General features: G+C 38.8%; 1 protein-coding gene across 1 annotated transcript in view; it reads right to left on the reverse strand.

Moving 5' to 3' along the window:
* The window catches only part of LRRK1 (leucine rich repeat kinase 1), a 163,888-nt gene that overhangs the window by 22,159 nt on the left and 125,138 nt on the right, over window positions 1–16,591 (reverse strand). Inside the window, exons 23-26 of the mRNA XM_069097389.1 lie at window positions 14,599–14,738; window positions 9,357–9,606; window positions 4,840–5,006; window positions 340–537 (exon numbers count right to left, since the gene is read on the reverse strand). Of these exons, the coding sequence (XP_068953490.1) occupies window positions 340–537; window positions 4,840–5,006; window positions 9,357–9,606; window positions 14,599–14,738 (755 nt within the window). The remainder of the gene's footprint in view (window positions 1–339; window positions 538–4,839; window positions 5,007–9,356; window positions 9,607–14,598; window positions 14,739–16,591) is intronic.

Here is a 16,591-nt window from a genome sequence, read left to right on the forward strand (position 1 = left end):
CTGATGAATTCATGGGTCCAGTCCCTACCTCTATCCTAATCCCAGAGTATTTTAGTCCACAGGCTATTATATCTTTATTGCTAGAGAATGTCACCCCATGAACTTTCAAGGACTTCTCTATAGTAGTGAGGGGCTTACTCCCTCTTCTGTCTATGCCCTCTTCGGAGAGTAGTGCGTTTTGCAGCCTAAGGATACAGATTCTCAATGGCCTGAATATTTCAGCGCTTTCCTCTACAAGTCACAGCAGGTTTCTCAAACATCAAGAAATTCAATTGAGTGGAAGAAATCAAGCTATTACACACATTGTACCTAAGGAAAAGAGAGACTCTCAGGTGTTACCTTTGGATTTTTCAGAAAGCACAGTAGTAAGACTACCCAAGGGGGCGAGTTCTAGGGCAAAGCAAAGAGGGTGGATGCTAATTCCAATCAAGGAAACAATACACGGATGCTGTAAGGAATGTAGCATGCTGGCTTCCTGCCGGAATTCTGAAAAGTTCTTCATGGCATCCATGGCCCGTAGGTGCTTCAGCATGGAATCTAACACAGACAAGGGGAAAGCCTGCTTTCAATTAAGCAAAGGACAAGATAACAGAATCAAGATGCCAAAAATGTCCACAAGAGTTCATCAACCATATAAATAACAATACTGTGCAATGTAAGTGATACTTGTATTGGCTCCAGTCCTGCACACTGGAACATAACTTAAGTTGTATGTACTTCCAAAATGGTGTGGGATTACAGGGAGACCCACAAAGACAGAGGGTTCTTCTTCCTTGAGTATTTAGTTATTTTGCATATAACAAAGAGAAAAATTTCCTTTTGAAATAATGCTCAGCACAGTGGTCTCGATGACTTCAAGGGGGCTGTAGCTTGACCTCAAGGGGTAGGTGACCAATTAATAAAACTGTGAGAAGATCAATCACCTCCCACTCTGCATCCATAGTCAGTTGTGGACTTATTTCCAACACAACTACATCATGCCCTTCAACATTCTCCCACTCTGACTCTTCTCACTACTGTACCTGGTTTTGTCCCCTTAGAGTGGTCAAAACCCAACCCAGACGCCCACAGCCGCTGAACAGCAATTTCCATTGCCTGAGCTTACAGTTACAATGTCCACACCACATCTTCTGCATCATCATAGCAGCAGGCTCTATATGTGGGACAGTGGTCACTGAGTAAGGTCTACCCCTTCTATTAACACATTTTTCACTTGTCACCGGGAAAGAGTAGTACAGGATTCACTGACATGGATGGGCTACAATTGTACTGTCCTCCCCCAAATCAGTCCTTTTCCAAACTTTTTTTTTTAAACAAAGGTATGACCCCTCTTGGGGTCTCTCAGATCTTTAACTCTTTTATCCTTGCCTCATCATTCCTCAGACTGACAGTGCTCTCTTCAAAATTATCAATAACTTCCTGATTACCAAGCACAATGTTTGTTCTTCAGTCTTAAATTTTCTTGACCTCTCTGTAACATTTGATAACTGTTGACCATATTCTCCTTCTGTATTCTCTCTTCTCTTTGAATTATCCATCTGTCTCTCTCTTTTATAACCTCAGCATTATCCTCAGCTTCTCACTCTTCTTTACTCCATAGATCTGACTCTACAAATCTCTTTGACTCCACAATATCTCTTGCATCTGTCCCCTTCTCTAGTCACAAAACCACCAGCCTACTCCAGAGCCTCCTTACCTCTCTCATGAACTATTGCAATATCCTCCTACTTGGTTTCTCCATCTTCAAAGTGATTTTCCTGAAAAGCAGATCTGACAGTGTCTCTGCCCTATTCAATAAACTCCAGTGACTGCCTATTAACTCTAGGATCAAATAGTATTTCATTTTTACCTTGTCCTTTTTCATTTCTATTTTGTGTATGCTTATTGTTTATACTTATTACTATAGTCATGGATGCATGCAATTTACAAATAAGCAAATTATAAATAATGGGGGGAGTGTACAATTTTTTAAAAAATGATGGGCTGTGTAATCAAAAGGCTTAGAAGTCTAGAATTAGGGGTGGCTAGGTAGCACAGTGAATAGAGCAACGGCCCTGGAGTCAGGAGGTCCTGAGTTCAAATCTGGCCTCAGACACTTAACACAAAAACTAGCTGTGTGACCTTGGGCAAATCACTTAACCCCAACTGCCCTCCAAAAAGCAAAAAAAAAAGTCTAGAATTAAATTTAAACCTATTTTTAATATTTTGTTTAATTTTATTAATTGTAGGTTATCAAAGTAGTGGAACTAAATAATATTACACAGAACTTAAATTCTTGTGAACCTGGGGATATTCATCCAGTCATTAAATTTTTCCTCAACATTTATTGAGCACCCTACTAAGTAAAGACAGTATGTTAGGTACTACATTTGGAGGGAGCCTTGTATAGTATTAGTGGAATTAAGAGGGACTTGGGTCCAAATTTTGCCTTGGATACTGGTTGTATGACCACTGACAGATTACATAACCCCCATGGTTCTCAGTTTTTTCATCTATAGGAGAAATCGAATACTCCCTTCCAATATCTAACTTTCAGGGTAGTTATAGAATCAAATGAGACAATGCACGTAAAACATTTTGCAAGTTTTAAAATGCTTTAAGAAAATGTCCTATTAGAAGCCCTGTCTTAAAGAGCTTAATTAATTAATACATGCATCCTAGAAAGCTCCTCTAGTGGGAGTAGGATTGTTCTTGGTTTGAATCCTGGCTCTGCCATATATCTCTGTAAATTTGGGCAAGTTGTTCAACATCTCTGAGTCTCAGTTTCCTTATTTGAAATAATGAGGGGTAGGCCAAAACCTATGCTCCTATGAATTAAGGGAGGTTTTATTTTGATGACTGATTTAACAGGGAAAGAATATACATATAATATCCTCCAATGTGGCCAGAGGCCTGGAACATCACACCTCAGATAAAACAGAACCTTGTATTTTTTTCATAAATATCTTCAAGTCCTGCTTCTCAAAGGACAGGACATTATAAGAAAGTAATGGGGAAAGTATTTTTTAATTGATATACTCTAGAAGTAGGAGCCTAAACTTGCTATGGTAGGCTCTGTGAAATATTCCAATTTGCAAACTGCCTTTTCCAGTGAATATTCTCTGACTTAGGCAGGAATAGCATTTTTCTGACATCAGCCTGTGGTCAGACTTTAGACTATGGCTAGAGAGATGAAACCTTTGGTTCTGGAGATTCTTCAAACTGCATCAAGGAATCTGGCTGCGTCTACACTGAGTCACATCTCCCCAATACTATGTAAACTCCTTGAAAGGAGAGATTGTTTCTTATTTCTGAATGCCCATTGCCTAGCACAATGCCTGGCACAGAATATTGTCATCCTTGATTGATTGATTGGTTAAAGGCCTCTTACAGTTACAGTTCAGTTTCTTCCCAGACTTTCTGTTGACTACACTTAATAATGGGGTCAAAACTGCTATTTTTATCGTTTTCAATATGGACTACTGTCTACTACTGGGTGTTACATGGCAACAGCTTTCTGTTATTAGTGGTCTGTTATGAATTCAAAACCAACAGAGTTAAAAACTCTGAGCTGACTCCCTCAGTGAACTAATTCCCATATGTATAAAATTCTGGCAGAGACAATTAATGAAAATCAGCCCTGTAAAGATAACATAAGCTGACTTGTAAGATATAAAAAGTGGGAAATCATGCTCTTTAAAATGGAAATAAAAATATTTCTCTCAGAGGCCTACAGTCCTCCCACTGGATCCTAAATAGTAAGACATCCCTGGGGCATGAAGTAAAAATCTCTATTTGGAGAATGCCATTTAAATGCAAATTTCCTGTGGGTGTGAATATTATTTGTGTTCATTTCAAGGGGAGAAGAAAAAACCATACTCTTTTCCACACTACTTCCTAAAAAGCTCTAGTCCCAAATCTGTGACTCTGAGTAAATACCTCACATATGTGGGCCTCAGTTTCCTCATCTGTAAAATGAGAGTTGAACCCATGTGATCTCTAAAGATTCCTCCCAATGCTAACATTTAATGACCAACCTACTTTATATTTCCATATTCAGGTGGGGAGAAATAAAAGCGATTAATTTTTTACCTAGGCTGCTACATCCCTTTAAGCTGGGTGGTATAGAAGGTATAGAGAAGACCCCAGGTTCAAGTTCTAACCTCAGACTCATACTAGTCAACTTAACCTCTCAGTGCTCTAGGCAACTTTCTAAGAATATAAGTTTCAGAGAAAGTGCTGACCTGCATTGGTAAAGGTTTTCTCACCTTGGAACTCCCTGTCCCAATGAAATTACAGGTTCAGTCCCTGTTACCCTCCCCATATAGGTACTGCCTGAGAAATGGGCAAATGATTCAAATCCTGAGAATGAAATATGCAGATTTCTGTTTTGAAAGTCCTATCCATTAGTCACCCCAGCCTCAGACCAATGTCCGAAACTTAGACCAACAGGGAAGGAAACTGAGGCACAGGGAGGTGAACCTGCTTTGCTAAAACAGCTTAGTGAGTCAGATGTTCAATGAGGGGTCACAATCAAACTCCCTCAACATTTTGTGTTTACCATCGCAGGATCTTACATCCAGTTGCTAAGCAACAAAACCCCAGACCACAATTTAATGGCACATTTACTATTCTTACAGCTGGTCTCAGAATCCATTGTGTACAAAGAAAGCTTCCCCCTTCATACCTTCAGACACACACACACACACACACACACACACACACACACACACACAGAGTCTGCCCATTTTTGACTCTGTATTTATACAGCTGCAAGGGAGATGATTTGTGGTGCAGGCTGTTCTCTACAGGGAGCAGATATTTGGAAGGAAAGGAAGCTGACCAAGGATCCCTGTTTACCTGCTGTAGCATTAGCAAGGTTCTTGAATTTTTTGAGCTGAAATCTCTTCACAGCCACTGGTTTCCCGTGGTATTGGGCTTGGTATATAATGGTTCCGCTTCCACCTTGGCCCAGAACATTGTTTTCATTTTCACTGCATTCTAACTTGCTATTTTCCAGAAATAGCCTGCCATGAACATAACACAAATGATTAGTCTGGTAGGAACTACACTTTAAACATTTCCCTGGAGCACCTCCTCATAGCTCCCTATATTTGGAAGACAACCTGCACAAAGTGTGGAGCTGGTCAGATGTTATGTCCACTGCTTAATAGCTTATTCAGACTTCTCATGGAGCAAGTGAGCTAAATTCAAAAAGCACCTTAGTGTCAGGCACTATGCTAGTCATTGAAGATACAAAGTCAGAAACAAATCAGGTCCTACCCTCAAGGAACTTACATTCTCCAACTTGTATTCTGACCATCTAGGGAACAGGCCTATTAGATAATGAACTAATCTCCATCCAGAAGGGCAGAAAAAGTCTTCCAAAGTAACGGACATTACATTTTAGCTATTTCATAATGGTCAAGAAAAAACAACTTATAAGAATAGAGAATATTATAATAATATAATATAATAATAATTATAAGCATAGATAATTTTTCTTGGGACACTCTTAACTGGTAATGTTCTATGTTTGGCAGCATGGTAGATAGAGTATTGGGCCTAGAGTCAGGAAGATTCATTTTTGTGAGTTTAGATTTGGCCTCAGACACTTACTAGATGGCTGTGTGACCCTGGGCAAGTCACTTAACCCTGTTGACCTCAGTTTCCTCATCTGTAAAATGAGCTGGAGAAGGAAAAGGCAAACCACTCCAGTATCTTTGCCAAGAAAACCCCATAGGGGGTCACTAAGAATCAGATATATCTGAACAACAACAAAATATTTGTTGACACGAATATTTTTCTCGGTTCTTCCAATTTCCTGCTCAGCATTCTCCTCCATTTCTTTCTTCTGGAAAGTTGGGAGGTAGAAGAAAGAACCATTGAAAATTCTTTTTCCTCCTGACTCCAAGCGTAGTTGACACTATAGCATATACCTACATGTTTTAAAAGGTTTTACATCTGCTGCCTTTCCACATTGCCTCACTATCAAACCAAGGTTGTACAATTTATGGAAAAGCTGTGCTTTAATTTCTGACTTTTCCCTCTTGATGCAACTGACCAAATTGCTGCTACTTATGATGCAATTCATCATTTTCCATTATTTTCCAGAGACAGGTCTTACATCTGCTCAGACTTCAAACAGCCTAAGTGAACTATACATCGGTCAAATAAAACTAACAAATTACATCCCTCATCCAAATTCTCAGGCAGACATGCTGGGGCTGTTAGCCCAAGTACTCATTAATAACTACCTGGATAAGAAAGATGCATATTGTTAAAGGGTTTTATGTCACTATTGGGCAGAGCTATAGAAATATTAGCAATTTATGCTGAAGCTGTTTGAAATGTGGCTTTCTGCTGTGATTCCACAGAGCCTGGAAAGTTAGTTCTCTCAGAGAAAAGATCCTAGAGATTTATATAAACCAGGGGAAAAGCACACACACACATGGAAAAATGTTGCTTGACAAAGTTCAGCCATGGTGGTTCAGTAGATGCCAACATCTTTGTGACACATGGTTTCAAGCCCTGAGACCAGGCTGACTACTCTGGGTCATCCAAGTCACCAGTGTGGTTTGTTGTTAATAAGTCTTCAACCAGCTAATGTGGTAAAATATCTTCTATGGATTTATTAATCCCATTTGGATCATTATGGATTAAAAAAAAAGAACAGAAAACTCCCTATCAAGTAATTTACTTTCTTTCATCTGGGAGAGTGGAGGGCAGGGAAGGATTATCAGGAAGAATATGTCATTAAAAAAACAGAGAGAGACAGGCATTTAAATTCCCTTTTTTTCTCTTCATCTCAAGTCCACTCTATACTACAACATATGCTTACCTATTTTAAAAAGGTTTGACATTTGTTTTCTTATCTGTGGTGCCTAACTATCAAACAAAAATTGCTCAGTTTTTGGAAAAACTAAGCTTCTTTATGGAACTGACCCATGTTAATGCCTTAGGACTAGAAAAGCCAGTGGGGATGACTTTTCTCCTTCTATCATGTGAAGATAAACTGAATTTCATACAAGTTGGGCTTTTTCAGATGAGGTTTAAACCATGATAAATTTCAGTCTGAAAATGAACAATTTTAACTTTAGTCAGGAAAAAAATTGGGACTTTGCCCCAAATGAGCTCTTGCTTATTTTTAAAGATGTTTGAGACTGGCCCCCAAAATATGGAGGCCAGATAATCTTTAAAGAACAATGGTGATTTAATTAAAGATGAATGTAGAAAAAAGAAACAGTAGTATATTTCATTTTACAACACTCTGCTTCTCATAATGTTCTTCTAAGACCTTGTACATATTCTCTCTTATACTCCCCTACCATCTCAGAATTTAATTGCTTTTATCTGTCAGGCCTTTTGATGTACTCCATGAATAACAGGGAAAAAAATACCTTATATTTTCTAAATGAGTTTGCTTATTTCTCTGATAATAAGTCTGGGAAGTTGAAAAGACGATCTAAAGTCTGAGATTCTTCTCTAAGTCGAAAATCTGAAACCATGGATTTTGGACCTGGATTCTTGCAATATTCAAGCTTGTCCCCTAATTCTTTGACAGTGGCGGGGAGAGGGATTCTGGAGAAAAGCAGTCACATTTTCAAAGCATTTTGAGAAAATATGAAGCATTACTATAATTCCAAGATGAAAGAAAAACATGAGCATAATACTTGCCCTCAAGGAGATGACAATCTATAGTGAAAATGAGATGTACATAGATAATTATGTTAGAATGAGACAGGTTCATAGGAGAAGTCAGTAAGAGTGGCATAAAGAATTTGAGGAAGAATGAATCACCTCTGAGTTATGAGGGAAAACCTCAAAGCAGTATTAGGAAATCAAATAGGATGTCACAATCCAAAACTTGCTGGAAACTAATGAGGAAGGCCAAGTTAAGAGATCATTTTCAGTGACCACTTCCTATTGGGTGATATGGCAACGTTTTATATTTTCTTCAAAAGTTTATTTCTAGGGGCAGCTAAGTGGCGCAGTGAATAAAGCACTGGCCCTGGAGTCAGGAAGGACCTGAATTCAAATCCAGTCTCATACACTTGACATACCTGCTAGCTGTGTGACCTTGGGTAAGTCACTTAACCCCAATTGCCTTGCCTTCCCCCTTCCAAAAATAATACCACTAAAAGCTTCTTTCTAGCATTATTATCTTAAGTTAATAATAGACACCATCACCTCAAGGACTTAAGGAATTAAAACACTCAGTCTTGAGGTAGCAGTTATAAAAGTGATGTTTGAGAAGAGGGAAAATGAAAGCAGATTGCTTGGAACCTTTCCTACTCCTGAATATCTGCTGGAGATCCATTCTAATTCATCTTCTGTTTGTTGAGCAAGCAGCAAAGTAGAAAACGGGACTGAGAGCAAGCTCAGCAGAAAGACAGTTTCAGCTTATTTATCAGAAAGAAAATGGAATACACACCCAGGATACTGATGGTTTGACTTTCAAAGGTAATCATTTTTGCTCCTGCTTTTTCACTAGCTGTTCTTGTCCAAGCAAGGAAAACATAAAATAAAAATCACTTGCTTCCTTTCAGGGGGGATGATGAGATTCTCACTGTCTCTGTCTCTCTTTCTCTTTTCCTCCCTCCCTCCCTCCATTCCTCTATTCCTTCCCCTTTCAACTGGTAACTTTTCTTCTGAGCTAGAAGTGTAGAGGACCATCAGGGGCTTGATCAGGGTACAAGCTTTAACATACTCCATTTGTCTGACCTGGGTTAATTCACCCCTCCTTAGCCAACCTGGTGACCCTCTGCACTCAGAGATACATCATATTAGGGCTAGACTTTGTGTGGACACCTGATCAGCTTTAGCCTGTTAAGAATTCACAAACTCAAGCAATCTGCCAAAAGGATGAGGATTTCAATAAGAATCTACTAAAACACAATCAAGAAAATCTATTGTCATGATTTATTGCAAAATATGGGAAGCTAAGTGGCACAGTAGATAGAGAACTGGGTCTGGAGTCAAGAAGACCTGATTTCAAATCAAGCCTCTGACACTTAATAGCTATGTGACCCTGGGCAAGTCACTTAACCCTATTTGCCTCAGATTCCTCATCTGTAAAATGAGCTGGAGAAGGAAATGGCAAACAACTCCAGTATTTCTGCCAAGAAAACCCTAAACGGGGTCATGAAGATTCAGACACCACTAAAATGACTCAACAACAACAACAATGCAAAATATAGTTTACAGTGTTGCTAGTGCTCTATTTTGTTTAAGTCATGGCCAGAAGTGATACAGGTTAAACTGTTAGCAGAGGAGTCAGGTTGATATCTGCTTCATTGGTCACTTTGAAAAGTATTTGCAGAGGAGATGGGATGATTCACTAACAGATCTGATTAAATGCAGTCTGTTTACATTACCTTGCAGGAAAATCAGTCATAAATAACTCTGGGACCAGCTCTTGCAAAGGAACAGGAATGTCTGAATGACTGGGACACGTGATAAAGTCTTGCTCAATTGCAGTCAGTACACAATCCTCCATGTCAAAGTATTGCACATCTTCTGTTTTCTCATTCAAGTCATTTTGTTGAGTTCTTGAAGACTCACAGACGGGGCATGGGACATACTGCTCCATGAGCAAGGTACCATCACTCTCAGTAGCTGTAAGGGCTGAAAAGGAACAGATTTTGGTTAACAGAAAGGCCACCCTTATGGCTGTCCACTGGGTGGACATTTTATCACAGAAGCCTGTTCCTCATGTCCTGTGGCTGTTTTTTTTTTTATTGGTAATTAGGATTGTGTAACACAATCTGTGCTATCTGACCAAACAGACCCACAGTAGGCAGGCCTATACTGCATTCCTAGTCGATCAGATAAACCAAGGTCTTGATCCACAAGTACAATATGTTGCTTTTCATATGTGTTACTGAGCCAAGATGTGGGCCTTGGGTTTTTATTTTAGTAGCTGTAAAAAAGATTTATACTCACGCATATGCTGTCTCATACAGCCCACCTTGGGGATCATAAGTCCAGCAGGGTGCAGGGGACATAAGTCTGTAGCATAGGTACAGAATATGACTATAGGGGTTTAATTCAGACCTCATTAGTACGTCACACTAACTGCTCATCCAGAATTAGAACAGTTTGTTCTATAACAACTGCTTTATAAAAACAAAGAGCTTTAAAAGAAGTAAGAATCCTGATCAATGCAATGACCAACCACAGTTCTGGAGGACAAATGACTGAAACACGCTATTCGCCTGTCTAGCAGGGAGGTGACAGACACAAGGTACAAAACGGGACATGTATTTTTGGATGTGATCAATATGGAAATTTGTTTTATTTGATTATGCGAATCTGTTACAAGGGTTTTGCTTTTCTTTCTTTTGGGGAGGGAGGAATAGGAAGAAAGAGAAAATAATTTTTTTTTGCTTCTTAATTGAAAAAAAATTTTTTTAAAAATTAACTGTGACAAATTTGAGTTGTTCCACAAAGCTCTGACTACTAATTTAATTGAGCTAGATGTTATTATGTTAATACTATGTTCAGAGTCTCCAAAATGCCTAAATTCTGAAAAAAAACATTTATTGTTCTCCTTGAGTCCTTCTCTTCCTATTCTGAGCTGCTTCTTTTTGTCTAGGGTCTTATCCTGCCATGAATCACAGTGAGATTCTATACCGGAGGCTATAGTAGGTGGGATGGTCTGGGGGAGAGAATGTAGTTGATTTTTTAAACCACAGTATAATTTGAGCTATAAAACTCTGTTTTAAATCAATAAACATTTAGGAATCTTTGGGTAGAAAGAAAGCCTTATTTAGCTACACTATTTTTGAGGGTGCTTGTAATGTAGAGATTTGGCATGCTTCAGTAATGGATAGAATCAATGATGAGCGGTAATGGGTTGGAAGTCAGAATTTTATAATTTCATTTATGTGTACATATGAACATATTCCTACCACATTCCCCTCTTTGTGACTTGTCATTGAATTTGCATACTTTGTTCTCAAACTGAATGAGATTTTTTCCCCCTTTTCATCAATCAGGCAGTCATTGTCTTAGCATACTAAATGATTCCATATTCATTACAGAGCTAATTCACTTAAAGCATCAGTCAACTAGGCAGTCAACAACATCTCACAGGCGCCCACAGTGTGTAGAGCATTGTACTAGCTTTTGGCAATAGTTTCACAGTACCTGGAAATAGAGATGTAAAAAAAAAAGAAAGCAATGGATTCTAGCAGCTGACATAAATTAAAATACCCAGTCCCCAAGGACAACTTACCACCAACAACAAAAACTGTTGTATCACCCACGTTGTGGGGCCCCCTTTTTTGGTTATTCACCACCACTACCTTCAAATACTCCAGGGGGCTATATAATGAATGACATCTATGGATTCCAACTGGAAAAACCATCCTGAGTCATTTCCACCAAACCATCAAATAATGGCCTTCATTGTTCACAACAGCCTTTCTAAAAGGCCCATAAAACACAGATTTCCTGGGACAGTCATAGGGTTATAGGATCACATATAAAAGAACAGGAGGCAGCCTCAAAGGGTAAGTTAAGTTGAACCCCCTCATTTTGCAGAGAGGAGAGCTGAGGTCTTGGGCAGTGAATTGCCCAAGGCAGTAAGGCATAAGAAGGCAGTAATAATGGGTAGTGTCAGAGGTGCGATTTAAACTGAGGTCATTCAACTCCAGTCTTTTCACTTATAACAGCACATATCCTTCCTCATTCATAAGACTCCAATACCATAGGGGTCTGGAGCTGGAAGGTACCTTAGAAATCTACTCCAAACCCCTCATTTTAAGGATGAGGAAAGTCCTGACTCCATGTTTTTTTAATGAAGCTTTATAATGAGAACATCCTTTTGTCAGACTATAAGTACTAATGTGGGTTCAGAGACTATAGCCACTATAACATAACCTTTCAACCCTTCTCCTAATATCACTTTTCCAAACACTCCCTTCAATTTTAAAACTATCCTCCACCTACCCAAGGATTCCTCAGTTATTATCAAAACCAAGACAGCACCACAAGATTGGGAAGTAGGGGTTTTCTGGATGAATTGGAGCTAAATAATATTAACAACAACTAGTATTTATGTATAACTACTATGTGCTACTATGCTAAGAGCTTTACAAATATGGATGATAATTGCACCTATCTCCCAGGGTTGTTGTGAAACTCAAATGAGATGATATTTTTAAAGGAATTAGCACAGTACCTCGCAGATAATAGGTACACATTAATGTTAGCTGGTACTATTATTATCTCATCTGATCTTCATAACCACCATGAGAGGCAGGTACCTTTATTATTCCCAATTTACAGATGAGGATATGGAGGCAAACATTGACTTGCCCAAGGTTGTAAAACTAGCAAGTGTCTTGAGGTCAGCTGAATGAAAAGATTCCAAAGTGAATCTTTTAAGTCAGCATGTACATTAGGAAGGGACAAGGCAGAGATGGGGGAATGAAGAAGCCTAAAATCATTCATTGTTAGGGCTAGAAGAAACCTGAGAGGTCAACTAGGCCCACCCATTCATTCTACACTGAAGATCAGAGAGATTAAATGTCTGTTAAATGATAAATGTTAAGAGTTGCCCAAGGTGAATGAGTAGTAAGCAGGATTATTAGAAATATTTTGGTCTGGCAAGCACGCACGAGAATGATGAGACAGGATCTGAGCTCAGCGCTTCTGTCTCTGGGTACCTGCAGAGGGAAGTTTTTGTGTGGGTCCAGCCTCTGAAATATTTCCCCACTCTGAGATTGTGTGTGGCACTCCCAGAACCAGGGTCTCTTTACACTGTGATTGCTGTTTGTTTGTTGGTGGATATGTTGTTATGAGTCTTAAGCAATACCTTTGGAGAAGTGATTTACATTTACCCCTGTGGTGGCTGGGTGAAAGTGTGGGCTAACGTAGATGACTGTGGTCAACTCTTCTTTCTTCCTTCCAAACACAGAAAGGTTGGTGTAGAAGAATTGCCTAATTTTAAAAGCAATTATTGCTCTCTGGTCAAATCACTATCTCTGCCAAGAAAACCCTAAATATGGTTATAAAGAGCTGGACATGACTGAAACAACTGAGAAACAACAACAAAAGTAAATGTGTCTTCTGTTTAGTCCTTATGACTTTCTTTAGCATTTTTTATCTTAGTTTTTCTGTAGAAAGAGACTGTCACTTCCTCTCTCCCCTGGGGCAAGACTAAGTCACAGACAAGAGAGTCAGGTGCTTAGACCCCAGCTACTTTCTCTCTACCCAAAGACGACCAGCAGAGTCAGATTCCTTCCCCTTGGATGTGAATACTACCTTACTCTTTCAGACAGTTCTACTCTGATTAGAAGCAGCTTACATAGTGTAGTGAATAAAGTGTTAGACTTGGAGGCAGGAAGACTTGAGTTAAAATCTGGCCTCAGACACTTACTAGCTGTGTGACTCTGCGCAAGTCTCTTAACCCTGTCTGCCTCAGTTTCCTCATCTATAAAATGAACTGGAGAAGGAAATGGCAAATCACTCCAGTATCTTTGCCAAGAAAAATTCATCCTCATAAAGACTCAGACATGACTGAAAATGACTAAATAACAACAACTACAGATCTAAGTCACAGATCCTATGCTTTGTGAGTCTTGTCCATGTTTTCCCATAAATCATCTGAGGTTTAGAGGTTTTCTACTTGGTATTTGTCCATTTCATTGGTAATAATGCAGAATTCAGGCTGCCCACATGTCTCTCACTTAATATATGACTTTTTGTGATCATACATTTTCTCCACATTATCTCTTATTCCAAGTCTTATTTGTGGGTCATTTTTGGAAAGACACTGCTGCCTACTTGTACTCACCAAGTACAATGTACCCACTGCCATTTGGGTACCCACAATCTTTTTTCTTCAGAGGCTGTTGTATGCCAAGATTAAAAACCCTACAACATCACTGGGAGGGCATCTGTGCTAAAATGATCAGTTTTTGTGCCAGGGAGATTGTTGAAAGAACTGTGTAATTTCCTAAATGTAATACACCCTACTTACTTCTTTGCATTCAGCTCTGGACCCAACTCATTGTTCTCCTGCAATGCTAGTGTCAGAGAGATTTAGTAATGTGCCAATTCCACAGAATGGCCACCCCACTACATGTCTCTGTCTTAGACAACAGTCATTTTTGTCAACCTAGTTTTTCCTATATGGATTATTAAGCTGATCTTCTTTGAGTAAATATAGATTTCACTAAGGTCTCCTGAAATGTTCTTGGACATGAGTTCCTTCTTTCCTTCCTTTTTTTTTTTTTAAAAGAACTTGGTCTTTCCATCTTCCCTAGGCTAGAAGTACAAGGGATATTCATGGGCCCAATCCCACAACTGATAAGCATAGAAGTTTTGATTTGTTCCATTTCCACCCTAGACTGGTTGACCCTTTTTAGACAACCTGGGGTCCCTTTCCCAGAGACTCACAATATTGATACAGAACTTAGTGTGGACGCCACTACAGTTCGAATTTCTGAGCTCAGGAGATTCACCAGCCTCAGTCTCCCTAGTATCTGGGATTACAGATCACCATGTTTGACCAGGCTATTAGGAATTTTTTCTAAATAAAGCTTTTATTGTGAATTGCAAAGGCACATTAAAATAAAATTACAACATGATTCAGTAAAGCCTTCTTACCAGGAAACCACTGATCTATCAAGGAATTGATATGATCAGTGATAAAAGCCATGGCTGAGAAATCTCTCATTTCTGATTGACAAATTATTTTTATTCCTCCACTTTTTTTCTTCTTCCAGTTGACATCAGAGGATTCGACACTACAATTGAGAAATAAAAAGAATCATATTATCCTTTGCTGTTGGGCTTGGATGACTCACTAACATTTATATTTGGATGCCTTTCTGTATTGCTAGATTTCCAAATGTCTCTATTCTTTATCCTGTCACTATCCTTCAATTATGTCATTTTCCCCCTTCCCTCTTTCTATTCCTTAGTTATATTAAATTAAGATAAATTTAAAATACTTATATTCTCTAAAAACTCTTATTTTCAGTGTACATAATAAATATTTTAAATGTTAGTTTAAATGTTTTAAAAGTCAGTTAAGTTTAGCCTTTTAAGTCGTTCACCTAAAAACTCCTCATTAAATCTCTCTTACCCACTTCATCTCCCAAAACTCAAACTATATATAAAAGTGTTTTTTTTTTTAAACTTCTGCAGTGTGTTGTAATGGAAAAAGCATTGCACCAGGAGTCAGAAGCGTTAGTGAGTATCATTCCTGGATCCTCTCAGGACTAAATTTATGAACCCGAGCAAGTCATTTAACCTCTGTGCCTTAATTTCTTCATCTGAATGTGGACCAGATAATATCTAAGGTCATTGCTGGTTCTAAAATCACATGAGACTAAAAATTACATGCCATTGTTACCCCCATGGGTCAGTGGTCTTGTTCAATGGATACTGACTTTCACCAGAATGAGGTGTCAAGTAAGCTTTATACCTGGTGATATATTAACTAGTAGGGACCCAAGGGACTTAAGCAAAGAGAGTTAAAGTCTCCTTTACACAGACAAAATCATGGCACATTCTTTTGCCCATTTTGAACTAGAACCCAAAAACAAAACAAGACCAAGAAAAATATTTTTCCTGGGTCATAAAATACTTTGCAGAAATGAGTTCAATCTGAATCATACCTCAGTGATGATGCCTAGTCTGTTTTAGTACAAGAAATCCATACTCATAATAGAATTATCAAGACATACCTACTGCCCTTGAAGACCAATTGTTTACTGATGATAGTCTCTTTGGGGAACTATCTGCCCTAGTCAAATCGTATCTAAAGCGCTGTTTTCAGCTCACAGTGTCACATTTTAAGGACACTGATAAGCCTGAAGAACATTCAAAGGAGGATAAACAGAATGGTTAAAGGCCTTGAATTCATATTATAGGAAGACTGGTTGAAGGGAATGAGAACATTTAAGGCTGAAGAAGAGAATACAGGATGTCTGAAGAACGGTAGCTATGATCCAAAAGAGGGTAAAGATTTGTTCTGTTGGACCCAAGAAGGCAAAACAAGGAATAATGGGTGGCAAATATAGATTTCATATCAGAAAAAGTACATTCTCTTCTGTGCATTAAAAAACGCTTCAATGACCATCTTTTCTTCTTTTTGAGGGGGAGGGGAAGGGTAGGTGGTTCTTATCTCTAGACCCATCTTATTTCAAGCTTATCTCTTTCCAGCCTCACCTAATCAGAACTGCCCACAAGTAAGATGGGCTGCTTCCATTTTTGTGCACTGGAAGCCTTCAAACAGGGGCCAGAAGACCACTTGTTAGGTATATTATAGTAGAGATTCCTATTGGGTGTGGGGTAGATGAGATGCATGGCGTTTGGGGTCCCTTCCAACTCTTAAATTCTGACTCAGGGCCATGTTCTTTTGAGTACAGAGTACTCAAATGGCATAAATGATGGGATGAGCAGGGAAACAGTTTTACCATGTGTTTCTCTGATTTAAGTCATTTCTATATGTTTCTAGATCAAGACTCCTTCCATCCCCCTTTATGCTGGGCCATTGAACCTCTATTGGAGAGTTCTGCTGTTGGATAGGGTTGGGGGAAGCCTTCTAAATTTTTTGTTTGGATGCTCTCAAATTTCTATTTGAGAAATATTT

Source organism: Petaurus breviceps, unplaced genomic scaffold (genome assembly GCF_028583685.1).
Source record: "Petaurus breviceps papuanus isolate PSGF00001 unplaced genomic scaffold, PetGlider_PUasm1.0 37, whole genome shotgun sequence".
Classification (NCBI taxonomy): Eukaryota; Metazoa; Chordata; class Mammalia; order Diprotodontia; family Petauridae; genus Petaurus; species Petaurus breviceps.